Source organism: Narcine bancroftii, chromosome 4 (assembly GCF_036971445.1).
Source record: "Narcine bancroftii isolate sNarBan1 chromosome 4, sNarBan1.hap1, whole genome shotgun sequence".
NCBI lineage: Eukaryota > Metazoa > Chordata > Chondrichthyes > Torpediniformes > Narcinidae > Narcine > Narcine bancroftii.
In genome coordinates, this window is record NC_091472.1 from 298,710,369 (window position 1) to 298,728,360 (window position 17,992).

General features: G+C 38.1%; 1 protein-coding gene across 10 annotated transcripts in view; it reads left to right on the plus strand.

Annotated features, from left to right (window-relative positions):
* mettl8 (methyltransferase 8, methylcytidine) overlaps positions 1-17,992 on the plus strand; it is a 120,930-nt gene that overhangs the window by 36,855 nt on the left and 66,083 nt on the right. For all 10 annotated transcript variants that reach the window (XR_011356766.1, XR_011356767.1, XM_069935593.1 and 7 more), the window contains exons 5-6: positions 11,578-11,627; positions 16,869-16,929. Coding sequence is in view for 8 of the 10 variants with exons in the window: in XM_069935593.1 (XP_069791694.1) it covers positions 11,578-11,627; positions 16,869-16,929 (111 nt within the window). In the remaining 2 variants the exon portion in view is untranslated. The remainder of the gene's footprint in view (positions 1-11,577; positions 11,628-16,868; positions 16,930-17,992) is intronic.

Here is a 17,992-nt window from a genome sequence, read left to right on the forward strand (position 1 = left end):
CGAACAAAAAGTAATATAAATTAAATTGCCTCACATTAGAAAACAAATACAATAAAATATAAAATGATATTTAATTATTCACAATGCAGTTATTGCACAGAAAATGTGATATTACAATAGTGCAGACAAATGATATGGTTATGATATGGTTAGAATTGTACAGAGAGGATGAAGAGTCTGAGGGCTGTTGGAAGTAAATTGTTCTTGAACTGAAAGTGGTGGACTTCAGGCTGGAGGTAGCACTGAGAAGAGAGCATGACCAGGTAGTGTTAGTGCCTAAGCTGTTTGATCAAAAAAATGATTATTATTATAAAAGAATGTTGCAGCATAATCCAGCATAGTTTCATGGTATAGTATAAGTTTAAAAATAATATAAAGAGAAACCAAGCAACAACAGACCAGTGAGTTGAACAGGTGATGGGAGACCTGCTAGAAATAATAAGTAGTGTTATGAGTCCAGAAGACCTCAAAACCCAGCAACAATGTAAATTCATCAAGACAAATGGTTACTTCAACAAAAATTGCTTTTAATTATCTTTAAACATGAAAACAGGATCAAACTTTAACCTAATACTATTATCTTAACCAACTTAACTTAACCCCCTTCTATTTCTACAATATAAAATGCAACATAATCTGGCACAGTAGTTGTTTGAACAACAGTTAATAATGTCATATAATAAGATTGTCAGCAGAGTTTAAATCACAGGTCACATCGCATTTACAGAGTTTAAATCCTGAAATGAAAGGGCTTGTACAGCAGTGAAACCAAACTAGCTTTGATTTTGGAAACAGAGCCTTCATAGCAGCTTGTTTCTCAGGTTGAACGAAGGTTACAGTGGTAGGAGCACTGCTTTTTCATTTTTATTTTATGACGTAGTCATTATTATTAAAGGCAAATAATACAAAAGAGAAAAACTTTAACAACATTGAGGCTGCAGATAGGCTAATGAAATGGACACACAGCCAATTAGCTTTCATGTAGTGTAGGAAAAATTAAGAAAGAACATTCAATTTAAAGGAATCAATACCACATGGAGTGGATTGCTCAAGTTCAAAAGTAAGTTGAAGTGTCATGTCAGAAAAACAATATACTGGATATGGTAAGAGGTTGTTAAAGTGGAACTAATTTCATGATTCTGAACTTCAGCCAATATGGTCAGATGACCTCCAGTATTGTAACCTTTCTGTGAATTGAGACTTTCAGTGATTTTTCTTTCTGTCTTTAAGGGCTTCTGTGATGAAATTGTGCTATGATTAATCTTTAGTTATAATACACGAACTAACAAATTTTGATATGAACTAACAAAGGAACAGCAATGGAAAATTCACCAGACAATTGTAAATTCAAAATAATAGTTTTTATTAAACTGTTAATAACATAATATTACTTACTTATCTCTAAACTTAACTCTAACTTAATTCCCACTATGCACAAATAAGATATGTATGTGTGTGTCAAAATCCAAACCATTACAGTTTGAGCTTAAATTTGAAAAATTCATTTTAAACTTCATCATCAAACATCATGTTGCTTGAAGATTTTTAAAGTAATTATGAAGGGCTTTTAAACATGATGTCTTCAAATCTCTTTAAACTTGTGAGTTTTTTGATGAGTTGCCTTTCAGAGAGTTATTCTTCATACGAGTGTTTTCACAAGTTTCTCCTGATCACTTTAGGTTTATGGAACTGTAATCTTCACTATGATTTCTTTCTTAATCAAGAACAAAATGGTCTTACTTACTTTAAAGCTACTTATTTTAAGTATCTCCTATGATAAGAATAATACAATGCAGAACAGAATCTCCCTCTCTCTCTCTAGACACTACTGTTTTACCCCTGTGTTCTTTCACAGGATGGTTAATTTCTTCAGTCTGATTCCCAAAATGTCTGTCTCTTCCTTCAGTTATATGTTTCTCTGAAATCATGTGATGTGACAGCGCCACTGTTTCAGTTTCATTTTTCCAAAACACAAACTTTCCTTTAAATTATCACTTCACATCCATAAAAACATCTGACCTCATCTCTGTCCAAAAGATTTAAGTGGTAATGTCTCAGAAAAGTCTGATCACATGTGACTCAAGGAAGAACTTGCTTAATTGACCAGTTGCCAGTATAATGCTGTGTAAACACATCCATTGTCCTAAAATCAATTAAGACCTAGTACTTCTGTTCCATTATGAACTTGTTCTTCCAGACTTGGCGACTCCAAAATGAACTCTCTCTCTGAATGCAATGGTGTCTCTGTAAATGTGATGTGACCAGTGTATGACCCTATTATTAAGATAGATATATATATGTGTGTGTGTGTGTGTGTGTGTGTGAAACAAAGACAAAGCACATTTGTATTTAATACACACTGAGATGATTCTTTGAAGATGGCATCTGACATCATCTCAGAAACAGAAGTCTGCTGTGACTCCAGTTACAGAAAGAGATGAAAGGTTTGGTGATGGTTTTTGAGATAAGGAGTACAATGGAATATTTACTTGAGTATACAAGAAGCCATTTTGCTGGTCAAATCCAAACAGCTCAGGAGCAGGAGAAAAACATCAAACAGAGACAAATTACTTTGATTTTAAGTTTGGGAAGACAAAGATTAAATTATGCTTTTTAGTATGAAGATGTTAAAAAGGTTCAGAAGAACTTCAAAGAATGTTATGATGTCATTACCATGTGACATGAAAGATCTGTTTGGAATATATTATTGAAATCGGACAATTTTAGTTCAGTTAAAGAAGACATGACCATTCTGTAAAGGCCCTTTCAGGTGGCCAGAATACCCCAATGTAAAACCACATATTCTACCCCTATGCAGCTAATGAGGTACCCACCTGAATGCACCAAACCCACCTCCAGAGCGCCGACACCAACCCTCCTCAGGGAGGGATAATCAGCAGATTGCTGGGCTCCGCCGAGGCACCTGAATGTGCAGCCGCTGGAAGCAGCTGCCTGGGGGTGCCCTGATAACACTATCAGCCGGTGACCCAACTCCCTGCTGCCCATCAGCTCCCTGCCACACGTCGTGACAGCCCCTCTCCCCACTGCCTGACAGCTCCCCCTCCCTGCTGACTGACATTCCCCACCGGCCGCTCCTGCCCCGATGTCCCCCGCCGGTCACCCCTGCCCTGACGTACCGCCGACCCCTCCCCAGTAGGGCAAAGTCCATCAGGCAGCGGGGCAGGTGGCTGTCGGGCAGCAGGGCGGGGGGCTGTCGTGCAGCAGGGCGGGGGGCTGTCGGGCAGCGGGGTGGTAGGGTGGCTGTCGGGCAGCAGAGTGGGGGGCTTCAGGCCGTCGGGGCAGAGGCAGCCATCGGGGAACGTCGGGGCAGGGACGGCCGGTACAGGCTGTCACAGCCCAGCTGACCGCTCCTGCTCCGGGGCCGCCCTCTGCTGCTCAAAATGCGGCATAGTAATGGCAGTCTTCCCTACCCATAAACCCCCACGCAGCTGGAACTGTATGGGAAGCACAGAGCAGTTCCACTTGCATGGGGGATTATGGGTCTGGAAGATGGCCATTGCTATGCCACATATTTATGATGGGTGGTGCTGCGGCACCTGTCGCCCTGCCTCCATCAGATGTGGAGGCGCCTCTGGATATCAATAGGCCCTTTCAGATGGGCTGTAGCAGCCTTTTAGGGCTGCCACCTGAAAGGTGAGTCTTCAGGCTGAGATCCACTCCTGAAGCTGTCGTCAAGGCGAAGGATGCCCCTGAAAGCGGTTTAAGACACAGGATTGAGAAAGCAGCAATATTTCTTTTAGAAGAAGGAAGGCTGCCTGTGTTCTCCTTAATAAAATGAGGAACACCAGAAGTGGTATTTTTAAAGAGTGCAGCCTCGAGTGTCCATGAAAAGGGTAACTCTTGATTAAGAAAGAAATAATTGTGGAAAACAGACTCCTTAACTCTTAAGCAAAATAAGAGAGTTTGTAAAATCACTCGTTTGAAGAAACATTGTTCTGAAAACAACTCTACAAAATAAAGTTGTGAGTTTTAAAGAGATCCGAAGACATGTTTCAGATGCTTCAGAATTACTTCTGAACTGCAATTTAACAATCTTTAAGTTCAACATAAGACATTTGATGCTGAAATTTAAAATGGACTTTTCAGAATTATACCTAAACTGTGATCGTTTTTTTTTAAACTTTATTTATTCGTTCAAAAAACAAATAATATATGACATATACAGCAATTAAACATGAACATGAACTTTTTTTATATATATATATAAAGAAAAGAAAAGAACCCCCCCTTCAGCCAACTCTCTTAAGGAGAGCAATAAAAAAAGAAAAAAGAAAGAATATTATAAAAAAGAGTTAAGTATACATGTTAAAATCTAATCTATAAATTGAAATGTAAATATTCCGAGCATAACAGCCAGTTATTAATAAAAAAATTATAATTATCATACAAAACATACGTAATTTTTTCCATTATTAAACATTTCATCTCATTATGCCATCTATTAATATCAATCATATTTGTATCTTTCCACGTACTAGCAATACATTTTTTTTGCTACGGATAAAGCTAAATATACAAAAGCAAGCTGGAATTTATCTAATCCCAAGCCTTTCAGAGGTTGCAAACTACCCAATAAAAATACTGTTGGATCTAAAACTATTTTAATCTTGTACAGATATTCTAAAAATTATTGAATTTTCTTCCAAAAACTGTGATAGTTTGTGATTTGGCCACACACACAAACATTTTACATTTACGCATGGTGGGTTAAGTTTAGAGTTAAGTAAGAAATGTTATGTTATTAATAGTTTAATAAAAACTATTATTTTGAATTTATCATTGTCTGGTGAATTTTCCATTGCTGTTCCTTTGTTGGTTCATAATAAAATCTGTTAGTTCATAACACTTCACTCCAGATTATAATCTGCTGAATATTTAACTACAAAACTACATAAATTAGTTTAACAACATAAATTAGAAGCTTCTTGGAATTAGAATTAATAGCTAAACATGTTGATAATTTAGTGATCAATTTAATCTAAGATGGGTTTGCCAGGGCAAGTGATGTGTTAGATCTGTTGTGTTTGGGAATTGATGGAAACCAAATGGATCCAAGTGGATCCAAGGCAAGTAAATGCCCGTAGTTTGAGGAATTAAGACTTTGAGTTAATGAGCTGGAGTCCAAGGTGCAGGCTTTGCAGCTCAACATTATTCCAAGAGGCAAGTCACATCCCTCAGATTAAGTACTGCAGATCTAAGCGGAGTAGAAACTATGGAGATCCAGAATTGGAGATCCTCAGCCCTGGCACTTGTCCAACAGGTAGATAATTCTAATTTGCCTAAGTGGATGCGTAGAGATTACATAGGAAAATGATCAAATTGCCAACAGCACTGCATTATGTGGGAAATTCAATTAGGGGCTGCAGAGAAATGCTTTCAGTGAGAGTGGACAGAATAGTTAGGGAAATAATCTATTCTCCACTAATATCAATGTGAATCCTGACAATATATTGCTTATTTGGTACAAGATTAAGGAAATCACCCCAGATCTGAAGAGGAATGTGGTGCAAGAGGGAAAACTTGTGATGCATGTGATTTAAGCAATGATATTTTTAAGACTAAGATAAAGATTCTGTGAATGAGTAATGAGGTAGGATCCAAATTAAAGATCAAGAAATACAAAATCATTAATTGTGCAAATTGCATGAGGCACTGTCTCAAAATTAGGGTTTGCCATTCAGGATAGAGATAAAAAGAAAAATTTATTCAGAGTAGTGAATTTTTAGAAGCTTGCCACCCATGATGGCTGAAGAGATTTAACTGCTGAGCATGTTGAAGCCATTGACCAGTGGATTTTCAGATATCAGGCAAATTGGGGATGTCCAGGAAAGTGCTATTTGGTTATAAGATTAGCCATGTTCTAATTAAAAGATGGAGGGAGCAGACATGAGGAACTGAAGATGAACAGTCAACGGTACAAAAACAGCTTCTTTCACTCTGTCATCAGATTTCTGAATGGACGACAGGCACTCCCTTTTCTTTTGCACAAATTAAGTTTAAAAAATAATTTATAGCCATTTTGCACCTGTGATGCTGCTGCGAAACAACAAATTTTGTGTCACGTTCATGACAATAAATTCTGATTTTGATTCTGAATGGAAACACAAGTGACTGCAGATGCTTAAATCTGAGGCATAAAATGCTGGCAGAACTCTGGGTCAAGCAGGCTATGAAGGCAAAGGGCTGGAGCTGTATCTTCTTATTCATGAACACATCTTTGAGTGTATAAGTAGAAAGATCATTAAAGGTGGTGGGACAGATTGAGAAAGTGTATGAGATCCTAGGTTTTATAAATGAATGCATTGAATACAAAACAAGAGCTTCACTGTAAGGTAAGGTTCTCCAAAACAGCTGGAATGTTGCGATTATTATGGGTGAATAAATAAATTAATTAAATGTATTGTCATATGCATAGGTACATTATAGAGATGCAATTAAAGACTTACTGCAACTTCTCAAGCACATAAAATACACAACAGATGAGGAAAAATGTAATAAATAGAACAGAATAAATAATAAATATTGACAATTAAATTAAAGAGTAAAGTAAAGTTACATTAAAATCGATAAATAATTAAAAACAGATTCAGCAACACAAATCTATCAGAAAAGTCCAGTTCAATGAGTAGGAGCAGATAGACGGACCTTTGGTAATTATCATAATTGAAACAGCTAAGTACAGAAGTTTAGTTCTGTTCCTTGGCTTCAGATTTAGTATTTCCAAATATCCTGAAATAAATAAATATCTTTTTAAAATAAAGTGTTAATACTAAAAACAAGACTATTGCTAATATATAATTATACTTTAATTACACATTTGTTGTTTGAAAACCACAGTTATACATATATACACATAGGCACATGCAAATCATCTTGCATGCAGATAATTATTTTTAATTTAGATGATTTTGTCAATTGATCTGAAGTCTTACAATTAAAAATTTGTTTGCACTGTTTAAAAATAGTGCTTAACCTTGTGTCTTCCCCTCGTTTGACGTTGCTGAATGATAATTTAACCTTGTGTCTTCCCCTCGTTTGACGTTGCTGAATGATAATTTAACCTTGTGTCTTCCCCTCGTTTGACGTTGCTGAATGATAATTTAACCTTGTGTCTTCCCCTCGTTTGACGTTGCTGAATGATAATTTAACCTTGTGTCTTCCCCTCGTTTGACGTTGCTGAATGATAATTTAACCTTGTGTCTTCCCCTCGATTGACGTTGCTGAATGATAATTTAACCTTGTGTCTTCCCCTCGATTGACGTTGCTGAATGATAATTTAACCTTGTGTCTTCCCCTCGTTTGACGTTGCTGAATGATAATTTAACCTTGTGTCTTCCCCTCGTTTGACGTTGCTGAATGATAATTTAACCTTGTGTCTTCCCCTCGTTTGACGTTGCTGAATGATAATTTAACCTTGTGTCTTCCCCTCGTTTGACGTTGCTGAATGATAATTTAACCTTGTGTCTTCCCCTCGTTTGACGTTGCTGAATGATAATTTAACCTTGTGTCTTCCCCTCGATTGACGTTGCTGAATGGTAATTTAACCTTGTGTCTTCCCCTCGATTGACGTTGCTGAATGATAATTTAACCTTGTGTCTTCCCCTCGTTTGACGTTGCTGAATGATAATTTAACCTTGTGTCTTCCCCTCGTTTGACGTTGCTGAATGATAATTTAACCTTGTGTCTTCCCCTCGTTTGACGTTGCTGAATGATAATTTAACCTTGTGTCTTCCCCTCGTTTGACGTTGCTGAATGATAATTTAACCTTGTGTCTTCCCCTCGTTTGACGTTGCTGAATGATAATTTAACCTTGTGTCTTCCCCTCGATTGACGTTGCTGAATGGTAATTTAACCTTGTGTCTTCCCCTCGTTTGACGTTGCTGAATGATAATTTAACCTTGTGTCTTCCCCACGATTGACGTTGCTGAATGATAATTTAACCTTGTGTCTTCCCCTCGATTGACGTTGCTGAATGGTAATTTAACCTTGTGTCTTCCCCTCGTTTGACGTTGCTGAATGATAATTTAACCTTGTGTCTTCCCCTCGTTTGACGTTGCTGAATGGTAATTTAACCTTGTGTCTTCCCCTCGTTTGACGTTGCTGAATGGTAATTTAAACTTGTGTCTTCCCCTCGTTTGACGTTGCTGAATGATAATTTAACCTTGTGTCTTCCCCTCGTTTGACGTTGCTGAATGGTAATTTAACCTTGTGTCTTCCCCTCGTTTGACGTTGCTGAATGATAATTTAACCTTGTGTCTTCCCCTCGATTGACGTTGCTGAATGGTAATTTAACCTTGTGTCTTCCCCTCGTTTGACGTTGCTGAATGATAATTTAACCTTGTGTCTTCCCCTCGTTTGACGTTGCTGAATGATAATTTAACCTTGTGTCTTCCCCTCGATTGACGTTGCTGAATGATAATTTAACCTTGTGTCTTCCCCTCGTTTGACGTTGCTGAATGATAATTTAACCTTGTGTCTTCCCCTCGTTTGACGTTGCTGAATGATAATTTAACCTTGTGTCTTCCCCTCGTTTGACGTTGCTGAATGATAATTTAACCTTGTGTCTTCCCCTCGTTTGACGTTGCTGAATGATAATTTAACCTTGTGTCTTCCCCTCGATTGACGTTGCTGAATGATAATTTAACCTTGTGTCTTCCCCTCGATTGACGTTGCTGAATGATAATTTAACCTTGTGCCTTCCCCTCGTTTGACGTTGCTGAATGATAATTTAACCTTGTGTCTTCCCCACGATTGACGTTGCTGAATGATAATTTAACCTTGTGTCTTCCCCACGATTGACGTTGCTGAATGATAATTTAACCTTGTGTCTTCCCCTCGATTGACGTTGCTGAATGATAATTTAACCTTGTGTCTTCCCCTCGATTGACGTTGCTGAATGATAATTTAACCTTGTGTCTTCCCCTCGATTGACGTTGCTGAATGATAATTTAACCTTGTGTCTTCCCCTCGTTTGACGTTGCTGAATGATAATTTAACCTTGTGTCTTCCCCTCGATTGACGTTGCTGAATGATAATTTAACCTTGTGTCTTCCCCTCGTTTGACGTTGCTGAATGATAATTTAACCTTGTGTCTTCCCCTCGTTTGACGTTGCTGAATGATAATTTAACCTTGTGTCTTCCCCTCGATTGACGTTGCTGAATGGTAATTTAACCTTGTGTCTTCCCCTCGATTGACGTTGCTGAATGATAATTTAACCTTGTGTCTTCCCCTCGTTTGACGTTGCTGAATGATAATTTAACCTTGTGTCTTCCCCTCGTTTGACGTTGCTGAATGATAATTTAACCTTGTGTCTTCCCCTCGATTGACGTTGCTGAATGGTAATTTAACCTTGTGTCTTCCCCTCGATTGACGTTGCTGAATGATAATTTAACCTTGTGTCTTCCCCTCGATTGACGTTGCTGAATGATAATTTAACCTTGTGTCTTCCCCTCGTTTGACGTTGCTGAATGGTAATTTAACCTTGTGTCTTCCCCTCGATTGACGTTGCTGAATGATAATTTAACCTTGTGTCTTCCCCTCGTTTGACGTTGCTGAATGATAATTTAACCTTGTGTCTTCCCCTCGATTGACGTTGCTGAATGATAATTTAACCTTGTGTCTTCCCCTCGTTTGACGTTGCTGAATGGTAATTTAACCTTGTGTCTTCCCCTCGATTGACGTTGCTGAATGATAATTTAACCTTGTGTCTTCCCCTCGTTTGACGTTGCTGAATGATAATTTAACCTTGTGTCTTCCCCTCGTTTGACGTTGCTGAATGATAATTTAACCTTGTGTCTTCCCCTCGATTGACGTTGCTGAATGGTAATTTAACCTTGTGTCTTCCCCTCGTTTGACGTTGCTGAATGATAATTTAACCTTGTGTCTTCCCCACGATTGACGTTGCTGAATGATAATTTAACCTTGTGTCTTCCCCACGATTGACGTTGCTGAATGATAATTTAACCTTGTGTCTTCCCCTCGATTGACGTTGCTGAATGATAATTTAACCTTGTGTCTTCCCCTCGTTTGACGTTGCTGAATGATAATTTAACCTTGTGTCTTCCCCTCGTTTGACGTTGCTGAATGATAATTTAACCTTGTGTCTTCCCCTCGTTTGACGTTGCTGAATGATAATTTAACCTTGTGTCTTCCCCTCGTTTGACGTTGCTGAATGATAATTTAACCTTGTGTCTTCCCCTCGATTGACGTTGCTGAATGATAATTTAACCTTGTGTCTTCCCCTCGATTGACGTTGCTGAATGGTAATTTAACCTTGTGTCTTCCCCTCGTTTGACGTTGCTGAATGATAATTTAACCTTGTGTCTTCCCCTCGATTGACGTTGCTGAATGATAATTTAACCTTGTGTCTTCCCCTCGATTGACGTTGCTGAATGGTAATTTAACCTTGTGTCTTCCCCTCGATTGACGTTGCTGAATGATAATTTAACCTTGTGTCTTCCCCTCGATTGACGTTGCTGAATGATAATTTAACCTTGTGTCTTCCCCTCGATTGACGTTGCTGAATGGTAATTTAACCTTGTGTCTTCCCCTCGTTTGACGTTGCTGAATGATAATTTAACCTTGTGTCTTCCCCTCGTTTGACGTTGCTGAATGATAATTTAACCTTGTGTCTTCCCCTCGATTGACGTTGCTGAATGGTAATTTAACCTTGTGTCTTCCCCTCGATTGACGTTGCTGAATGATAATTTAACCTTGTGTCTTCCCCTCGATTGACGTTGCTGAATGATAATTTAACCTTGTGTCTTCCCCTCGTTTGACGTTGCTGAATGATAATTTAACCTTGTGTCTTCCCCTCGATTGACGTTGCTGAATGGTAATTTAACCTTGTGTCTTCCCCTCGTTTGACGTTGCTGAATGATAATTTAACCTTGTGTCTTCCCCTCGTTTGACGTTGCTGAATGATAATTTAACCTTGTGTCTTCCCCTCGTTTGACGTTGCTGAATGATAATTTAACCTTGTGTCTTCCCCTCGTTTGACGTTGCTGAATGATAATTTAACCTTGTGTCTTCCCCTCGATTGACGTTGCTGAATGATAATTTAACCTTGTGTCTTCCCCTCGATTGACGTTGCTGAATGATAATTTAACCTTGTGTCTTCCCCACGATTGACGTTGCTGAATGATAATTTAACCTTGTGTCTTCTCCTCGAGTGACGTTGCTAAATGATAATTTAACCTTGTGTCTTCCCCTCGATTGACGTTGCTGAATGATAATTTAACCTTGTGTCTTCCCCACGATTGACGTTGCTGAATGATAATTTTGCCATCATTAGCAGGTTATCAATGGTTATCTGAGGAATTACCAACATCAACCCTGTTTTCACACGTATGGATATTTTGCACATGGATCTCAGTGGCATTTAGGACTTCATTTTGTCCGTTTGGAGTTATTTGCTGAACCATTGATTGAATTCCTGCAATCCATTGCACCTTAATATTTGAAATTTATTTCACAGATATATTTGTGCTACTTGAACCTTGCTGATTACACATTGGTTAAAGCTGAACATTTATGCTTCATTTTGATATCATTAGGTTGGATGTGGTGCTGGAAACAGTGTTTTTCCTATCTTGAGTGAAATTCGGTGAGTAAAGCATTGACATTAGATCTAAACATTTATAATTTAATTTTGTACAATTTAAAGTAGTAAGTACTTGATGAGTCTCGTAATACTCATCTTTCAAGTAATGCTTTACCTAATGATTAGTCAGAATGTCAGGAATTAAAACATTTATAAAATATACGTAACTGAACATGAAACAAACGCATTATGAAATCAAAATACTACAGAATATGACACTGAAAAATAAACCAAAGATGCTGGAAATATTTAGCAGTTCAGCCAGTGTCCTCTGATAATCAAGAATAACATTTCAGCTTGGTGACCTTGCATCACAACTGTGACAGAATCCCAAAATGTGTGTAAATGTCTCAAGTTAACAAAGCTTAATGATCCAAAACTGACAAAGTTTTCTTTCAACCTTGCACTCATCAAAAGGTAATTTGGTATCATTAAAAGGATGCTTGAATCGCTGTGGACTCTGGACCTTAGGGTCTGCTTCTGTGCTGTATGACTGACTCTATTGATGAGATTTATTCAATACCTGAGTTAGAAAATTGGGTCAGAGAACTGGTGAATGGCAAGTCAATCCTTTTGCTTCAACTTTAAACAATGAATATGGGGAGAGGCCAACTCTTTATAGGTCTGCTTGCCTTACTTCACCTGTTGATAATCTGGTGACATCTGTAATATGAGATCAAATTCTAAATATTTGAAGAAGTATTAACTATCAGGGCCAAAGCTGTATGGATTTCTAAACAGCATGATATATTTGATCAACAGAGTGTTCCCAGGGGGAAAAGGCAGGCAAGATAAACTAAATCGTTTCTGTGTTACTTCAAAAATAATTTTGTGAGATAATAAAATACAAAAAATAATAAAGATATTATCACCTGAAATAAGATAAATGGATTTGAGACAAATGGAGGAAAATAGCAGAAAATAATGTATTTCATAGGAAAATGTGAAAAATGCTGTTTGATGCCACCAAATTGAATTAGCGGATGACTTGCCTTTAAAATTACTGGTGCTATCTGGTATGCTTCTTTATCACAAAGTTTGTCAAAAAGGTCCACAGTGAAATCACAGCATAATAAAATAATACCTGGTTATTCTACCTGCTCTCTCACCAGTAATTGTTTTAATATTTCTAAGATTTGTGGCATTTTTCTTTTATGCCTGTTCATTGGCTGCCTCCAACAGACTTTATTAAGTTTACTTGTTTAAACTCCATGATCTGAGGCTTGGCCTTTATGATGGAGGGGGGAAAAAAAACTAAATCCTGAAGATTTGGCTGAATTTCAACAGATATTACCATGCAGGAATATGGGGCAGGGATATGTTGAGAAAGCAACAAATCATGTTTGGCACACTTTAAATTTGCAAAGTTGTTTATTCATTAGAATATGCCAACTGTTAGTAGATTTCAGATTTATTGTTAGAGTACATCACATACAACCCTGAGATTCCTTTTCTTGCGGGCCAAGCAGAGTTACCACTTAGCTCTGAAGGCTTCCTGATCATGTCAGGGGTTTGAATCTGGAGCTCAGGTTGACAACGAATCAAACAGAGTCCTGAACAGCTGCAGAAGCTGTGGGAGTGCTGGAGATGAATCCATGGACACTCCATATCTCTGAAAGGATTCTCTTCTGCTTTTCTTTCTCTCGCACTGTAAGGGGTGCCGGGCGACACTAATGGCAACTCTGCTAGTGAAAAACAAAACTGTACACAATGTACACATGTAAACAAATAAACAAATGCAAACAACTGTCTACAATACAGAGAGGAAATTTTAAAAAAAACAATAAAGTTCAAAATTAAGAGTCCCTCAATGAATCTCTGATTGAGCTTGTCCTTGAGGAGTCTGTTGGTGGAGGGGTAGCAGCTGTTCCTGAACCTGGTGGTGCGAGTCTTGTGGCACCTATATCTCTTTCCCGATGGCAGCAGTGAGAACGGAGCGTGTGCTGGGTGGTGTGGATCCTTGATGATTGGTGCTGCTCTCCAAATTTATAATCCTTTATAATTTTATAGTGCAAATTTGTAATGCTCTCTAACATATGCTGTTTTATCACAGTATCACAAATTCCATTTCAGCTGTCTCATTAAATGTTTTACTAAATAAAGAAAATAAGATGAAAATTATATTTCATCTAATAACAGAAAATAGGAGAAATATTGAATAGTAGATCACAGCTAACCCTAATCCTCTCCCCACAGCCCCCACCCCAAAAAAATGAATGATACTCAGTACTCACAATAAAAAGCACATTCTCATCACCTAACAAAAATCATTCAAAAATGTTACATACAAGTCATTACATTTTGTAATATTATGCAAGGCAAGGCTCATATTGTAGCCCTGATTTACAAATTCCAGCTTACAGTTATTTAGTAAGCTGGTCCTAAAGAACTTAAATGTGCAATTTGTCCCGTGCACTAGATTTTTAATGAACTAGTGGGAGGCTTCTACCATTGATGTTATATAAATGACTTACTTGTACTCCTTTGTCGGATAACCTGGTATCATATGTGGAAGCATGTGTCTGAATCTATTGCAATCCACATTTCAGTGTATTGATTCTTTATAAGATGCACATCCTATTAGTCTTATTGCTAATTTTTATAAAATCTATACCTTCATCAGAGAGCATAATAATATTGAAAAGATCACTCTAGAGGAAATTGTTGTTAAAGCATTGTTCATCTGGTTTGCGATATATTGTGGATGTATTGACATTTTAAATGAGTAATTGGAATCAGCAAACACCATTTTCCATCACTGTACATTTTAAAATGTACCTATCTCGGCTGCACCATTTCATCAGATGCAAGGATCGACAATGAGATAGACAACAGACTCGCCAAGGCAAATAGTGCCTTTGGAAGACTACACAAAAGTGTCTGGAAAAACAACCAACTGAAAAACCTCACAAAGATAAGCGTATACAGAGCCATTGTCATACCCACACTCCTGTTCGGCTCCGAATCATGCGTCCTCTACCGGCATCACCTACGGCTCCTAGAACGCTTCCACCAGCGTTGTCTCCGCTCCATCCTCAACATCCATTGGAGCGCTTTCATCCCTAACGTCGAAGTATTCGAGATGGCAGAGGTCGACAGCATCGAGTCCACGCTGCTGAAGATCCAGCTGCGCTGGATGGGTCACGTCTCCAGAATGGAGGACCATCGCCTTCCCAAGATCGTGTTATATGGCGAGCTCTCCACTGGCCACCGTGACAGAGGTGCACCAAAGAAAAGGTACAAGGACTGCCTAAAGAAATCTCTTGGTGCCTGCCACATTGACCACCGCCAGTGGGCTGATATCGCCTCAAACCGTGCATCTTGGCGCCTCACAGTTTGGCGGGCAGCAACCTCCTTTGAAGAAGACCGCAGAGCCCACCTCACTGACAAAAGGCAAAGGAGGAAAAACCCAACACCCAACCCCAACCAACCAATTTTCCCCTGCAGCCGCTGCAACCGTGTCTGCCTGTCCCGCATCGGACTTGTCAGCCACAAACGAGCCTGCAGCTGACGTGGACTTTTACCCCCTCCATAAATCTTCGCCCGCGAAGCCAAGCCAAAGAAGAGACATTTTAAAATACTCGGGGCATGTGTTACACCTTTAGTTAAATGGAGATTTTGCATGGTTTTCTCTGCTAAATGATCTGTGGTTTCAATATGAATCTTGTATTGCTTTTTAAAAAACAGTAAGATTATTTTGTGCTGGATGAATCTTGCCAATCTTGAAAAAATTCTTACAATTAGGGCCTTTTACCATGCTGTGTGTCTAAATTAAATTACTGGCTAATGAGAAAAGTTTTGGCCTGAATTACCTGAAAATTACAGCCTTTAAATCATTATCACAGATTAAATAAATATGAAATAGCTGACGTGATTTCACTGTATACTCTGTGATTTTATTTTTCATTTCATTTGTTGTGAGATATTTTTTAATTAAAGATTGCAAAAGAGCTGTTATAACAGCTTTATTCAAGAAATACATCAACATGCTGCCTCTATAAATTGTAACTAAAATGTAATACATAATTTATTAAAATGTATCACCATCTCTCAGATCACAATTAATTGGTCGGTGGTCCATTACCAGCATTTCAAAGCTGTGCGCTTTATTCTTGAAGCCAAATGATATGTCATTTCTGCATGATTGATTGCTGGTATTATGTTGCTAGGCCTGCCAGGCAAAACTCAGTTTGCATTTTGTTTCCTTTCTGCAGCAGATTGACCATATAATGCTACTGCTATATCTCACTTAGACAAATAATGACCTTTCGTAAGTTTAAATAATAATTCAAGCTTCCTGGTTGTGTAGAATTGGTGCTAAACAGATTTTATGAAATAATGAGAAAATGACTACGTGCAGGAAATCAGGACAGATATATTAAAACAATATAAACAATACATTGGGGAATTCAGTTAAGGGATTAATAGAGCAGATAAATAAAATTTAGTGACTCTTTTCCACTGGAAAAGCTGTTCCTCACTCCTTTTCCATTCCTCCAAATTATCAATTTGTTCCTCCTTTTTTACTCATTGATTACTTTGAGGTGATGATCATTTCCTGCTAAATGGATGGATTGTTATTCTGAATACAAAGTCTTTATCCAGTTTCTCTATGATCAGCAAATTAAGTAAACAGTCCATGTCACGACAGAAAACTATCCTGGTCGGGTGCTAATGTTTTATGATCTCAAATCTTTTTGAATGTAAATCTGATTCCAAGCTTGTATGTTTCACTAACTTCTTCTTAAATGCATCTATGCTTTCTGCCTCATAACAGAGAGTACAGTGTTATGTTATCATTTCTCCCTTGGAAAAGATGTTTCTTCTGAATTTAATATTAGATTTATTAGTGACTACCTCATATTGTTGCCAGTTTTATTTTGTCCAACAGATAAAAATGTTTTCTCAAGACACATCTCTCAAATCAGTTATTACTCTTAAAAATTTTACCAGATCAGTCCTCATTTATTTTTTAGGAAAAAATAGGCTCAATGTAACCACCTTTGTGGTAATGACTTCCACTCAGCGTTACCCATGATCACCATAGCCACGTCATGTAACTGATCATTTAGATGCAAATTTGTATGACAGTTTCTTCCTGGTAGCCAAAACGTTTATGCCAATTAAATTAAACTTTTTTAATTTTTTCATGTATGTACATTTATGAGATTTTTTCACAGTGTATAGGTGAAAAAATTATCTTAATATTTGGAGATTTTATCTTGTTTTCTTTGTTCATTGCAGTGAGCTCAGAGCATTTCTTTATTGCTGTGATATTTCAGCGCGTGCAGTGGATCTGGTAATGGTAGGTACTTGAATGTTTCATAAGACCTTAAGACATAGGAGCAGAATTAAGCTATTCAGCCCATCGAGTCTTCTCCTCCGTTTGTATCATGGCTGATGTATTTTTCCTCTCAACCCATTCTCCTTCCTTCTCCTTATAACCTTCAGCATCATTACCAATTAAGAAGCTATCAAACCCTGCTTTAAATCTACCCAATGCCTTTGGCCTCCACGTCCTTCTATGGCAATGAATTCCACAGAAGAAATTTCTCTGCTCTCTAAATAGACATCTCTTTATTTTGAAGTTATGATCCTGATCAAAAACTTTCCCATCTTCTCCATGACCATCGTATCAATGCCTTTCAATGTCCAGTAGGTTTCAATGAGATTACTTGTCTTCCATCAAAACGCCAGCAAGTATAGGCCCTGAGCCATCAAACTCTTCTCAAATGTTAATCTTCTCATCCTCAGAATCATTATTGTAAACCTCCTCAGTGGACCCTGTCCTTGAATATGAGGCCCAGAACTGTTCACAATACTCCAATTGTAGTCCGACCACTGCCTTGTACAGCCTCAGCATTATATCCTTGCTTTTATATTCTAATAGTTTCAATATTAATGCTGTCATTGCATTTGCCTCCATTCCTACCAACTCAACCTGCATGTTAACCTTTAAGGAATCTTGCATTAGGACTTCCAAGTCCACTTTGTTTTCTGAATATTGTCCCCATTTAGAAAATTGTTGACGCCTTTATTCCTTCTACCAACTTGCATGACCATATACTTCCTCCACTGCTTTCCATCCATCACTCCTTTGCCCATTTTCCCAACCTGTCCAAGTTCCTTTGCAGACTCCTTGCTTCCTCAAGACTTGCTTCCCTTCCACCTATTTTTGTTTAATCTGCAAATGGTCACAAAGCTACCATTCCATCATCCAGATCATTAACCTATAATGTGCCAAGCAGCAGTCCACAGACCATTAGTCAAAGGCAGAAAATTCCCCCTTTATTCCCACTGTTTTCTTTCTGCCAGTCAGCTAATCTTCTATGTATGCTAGTACTTGTCCTGTAATATCCTGGGCACCT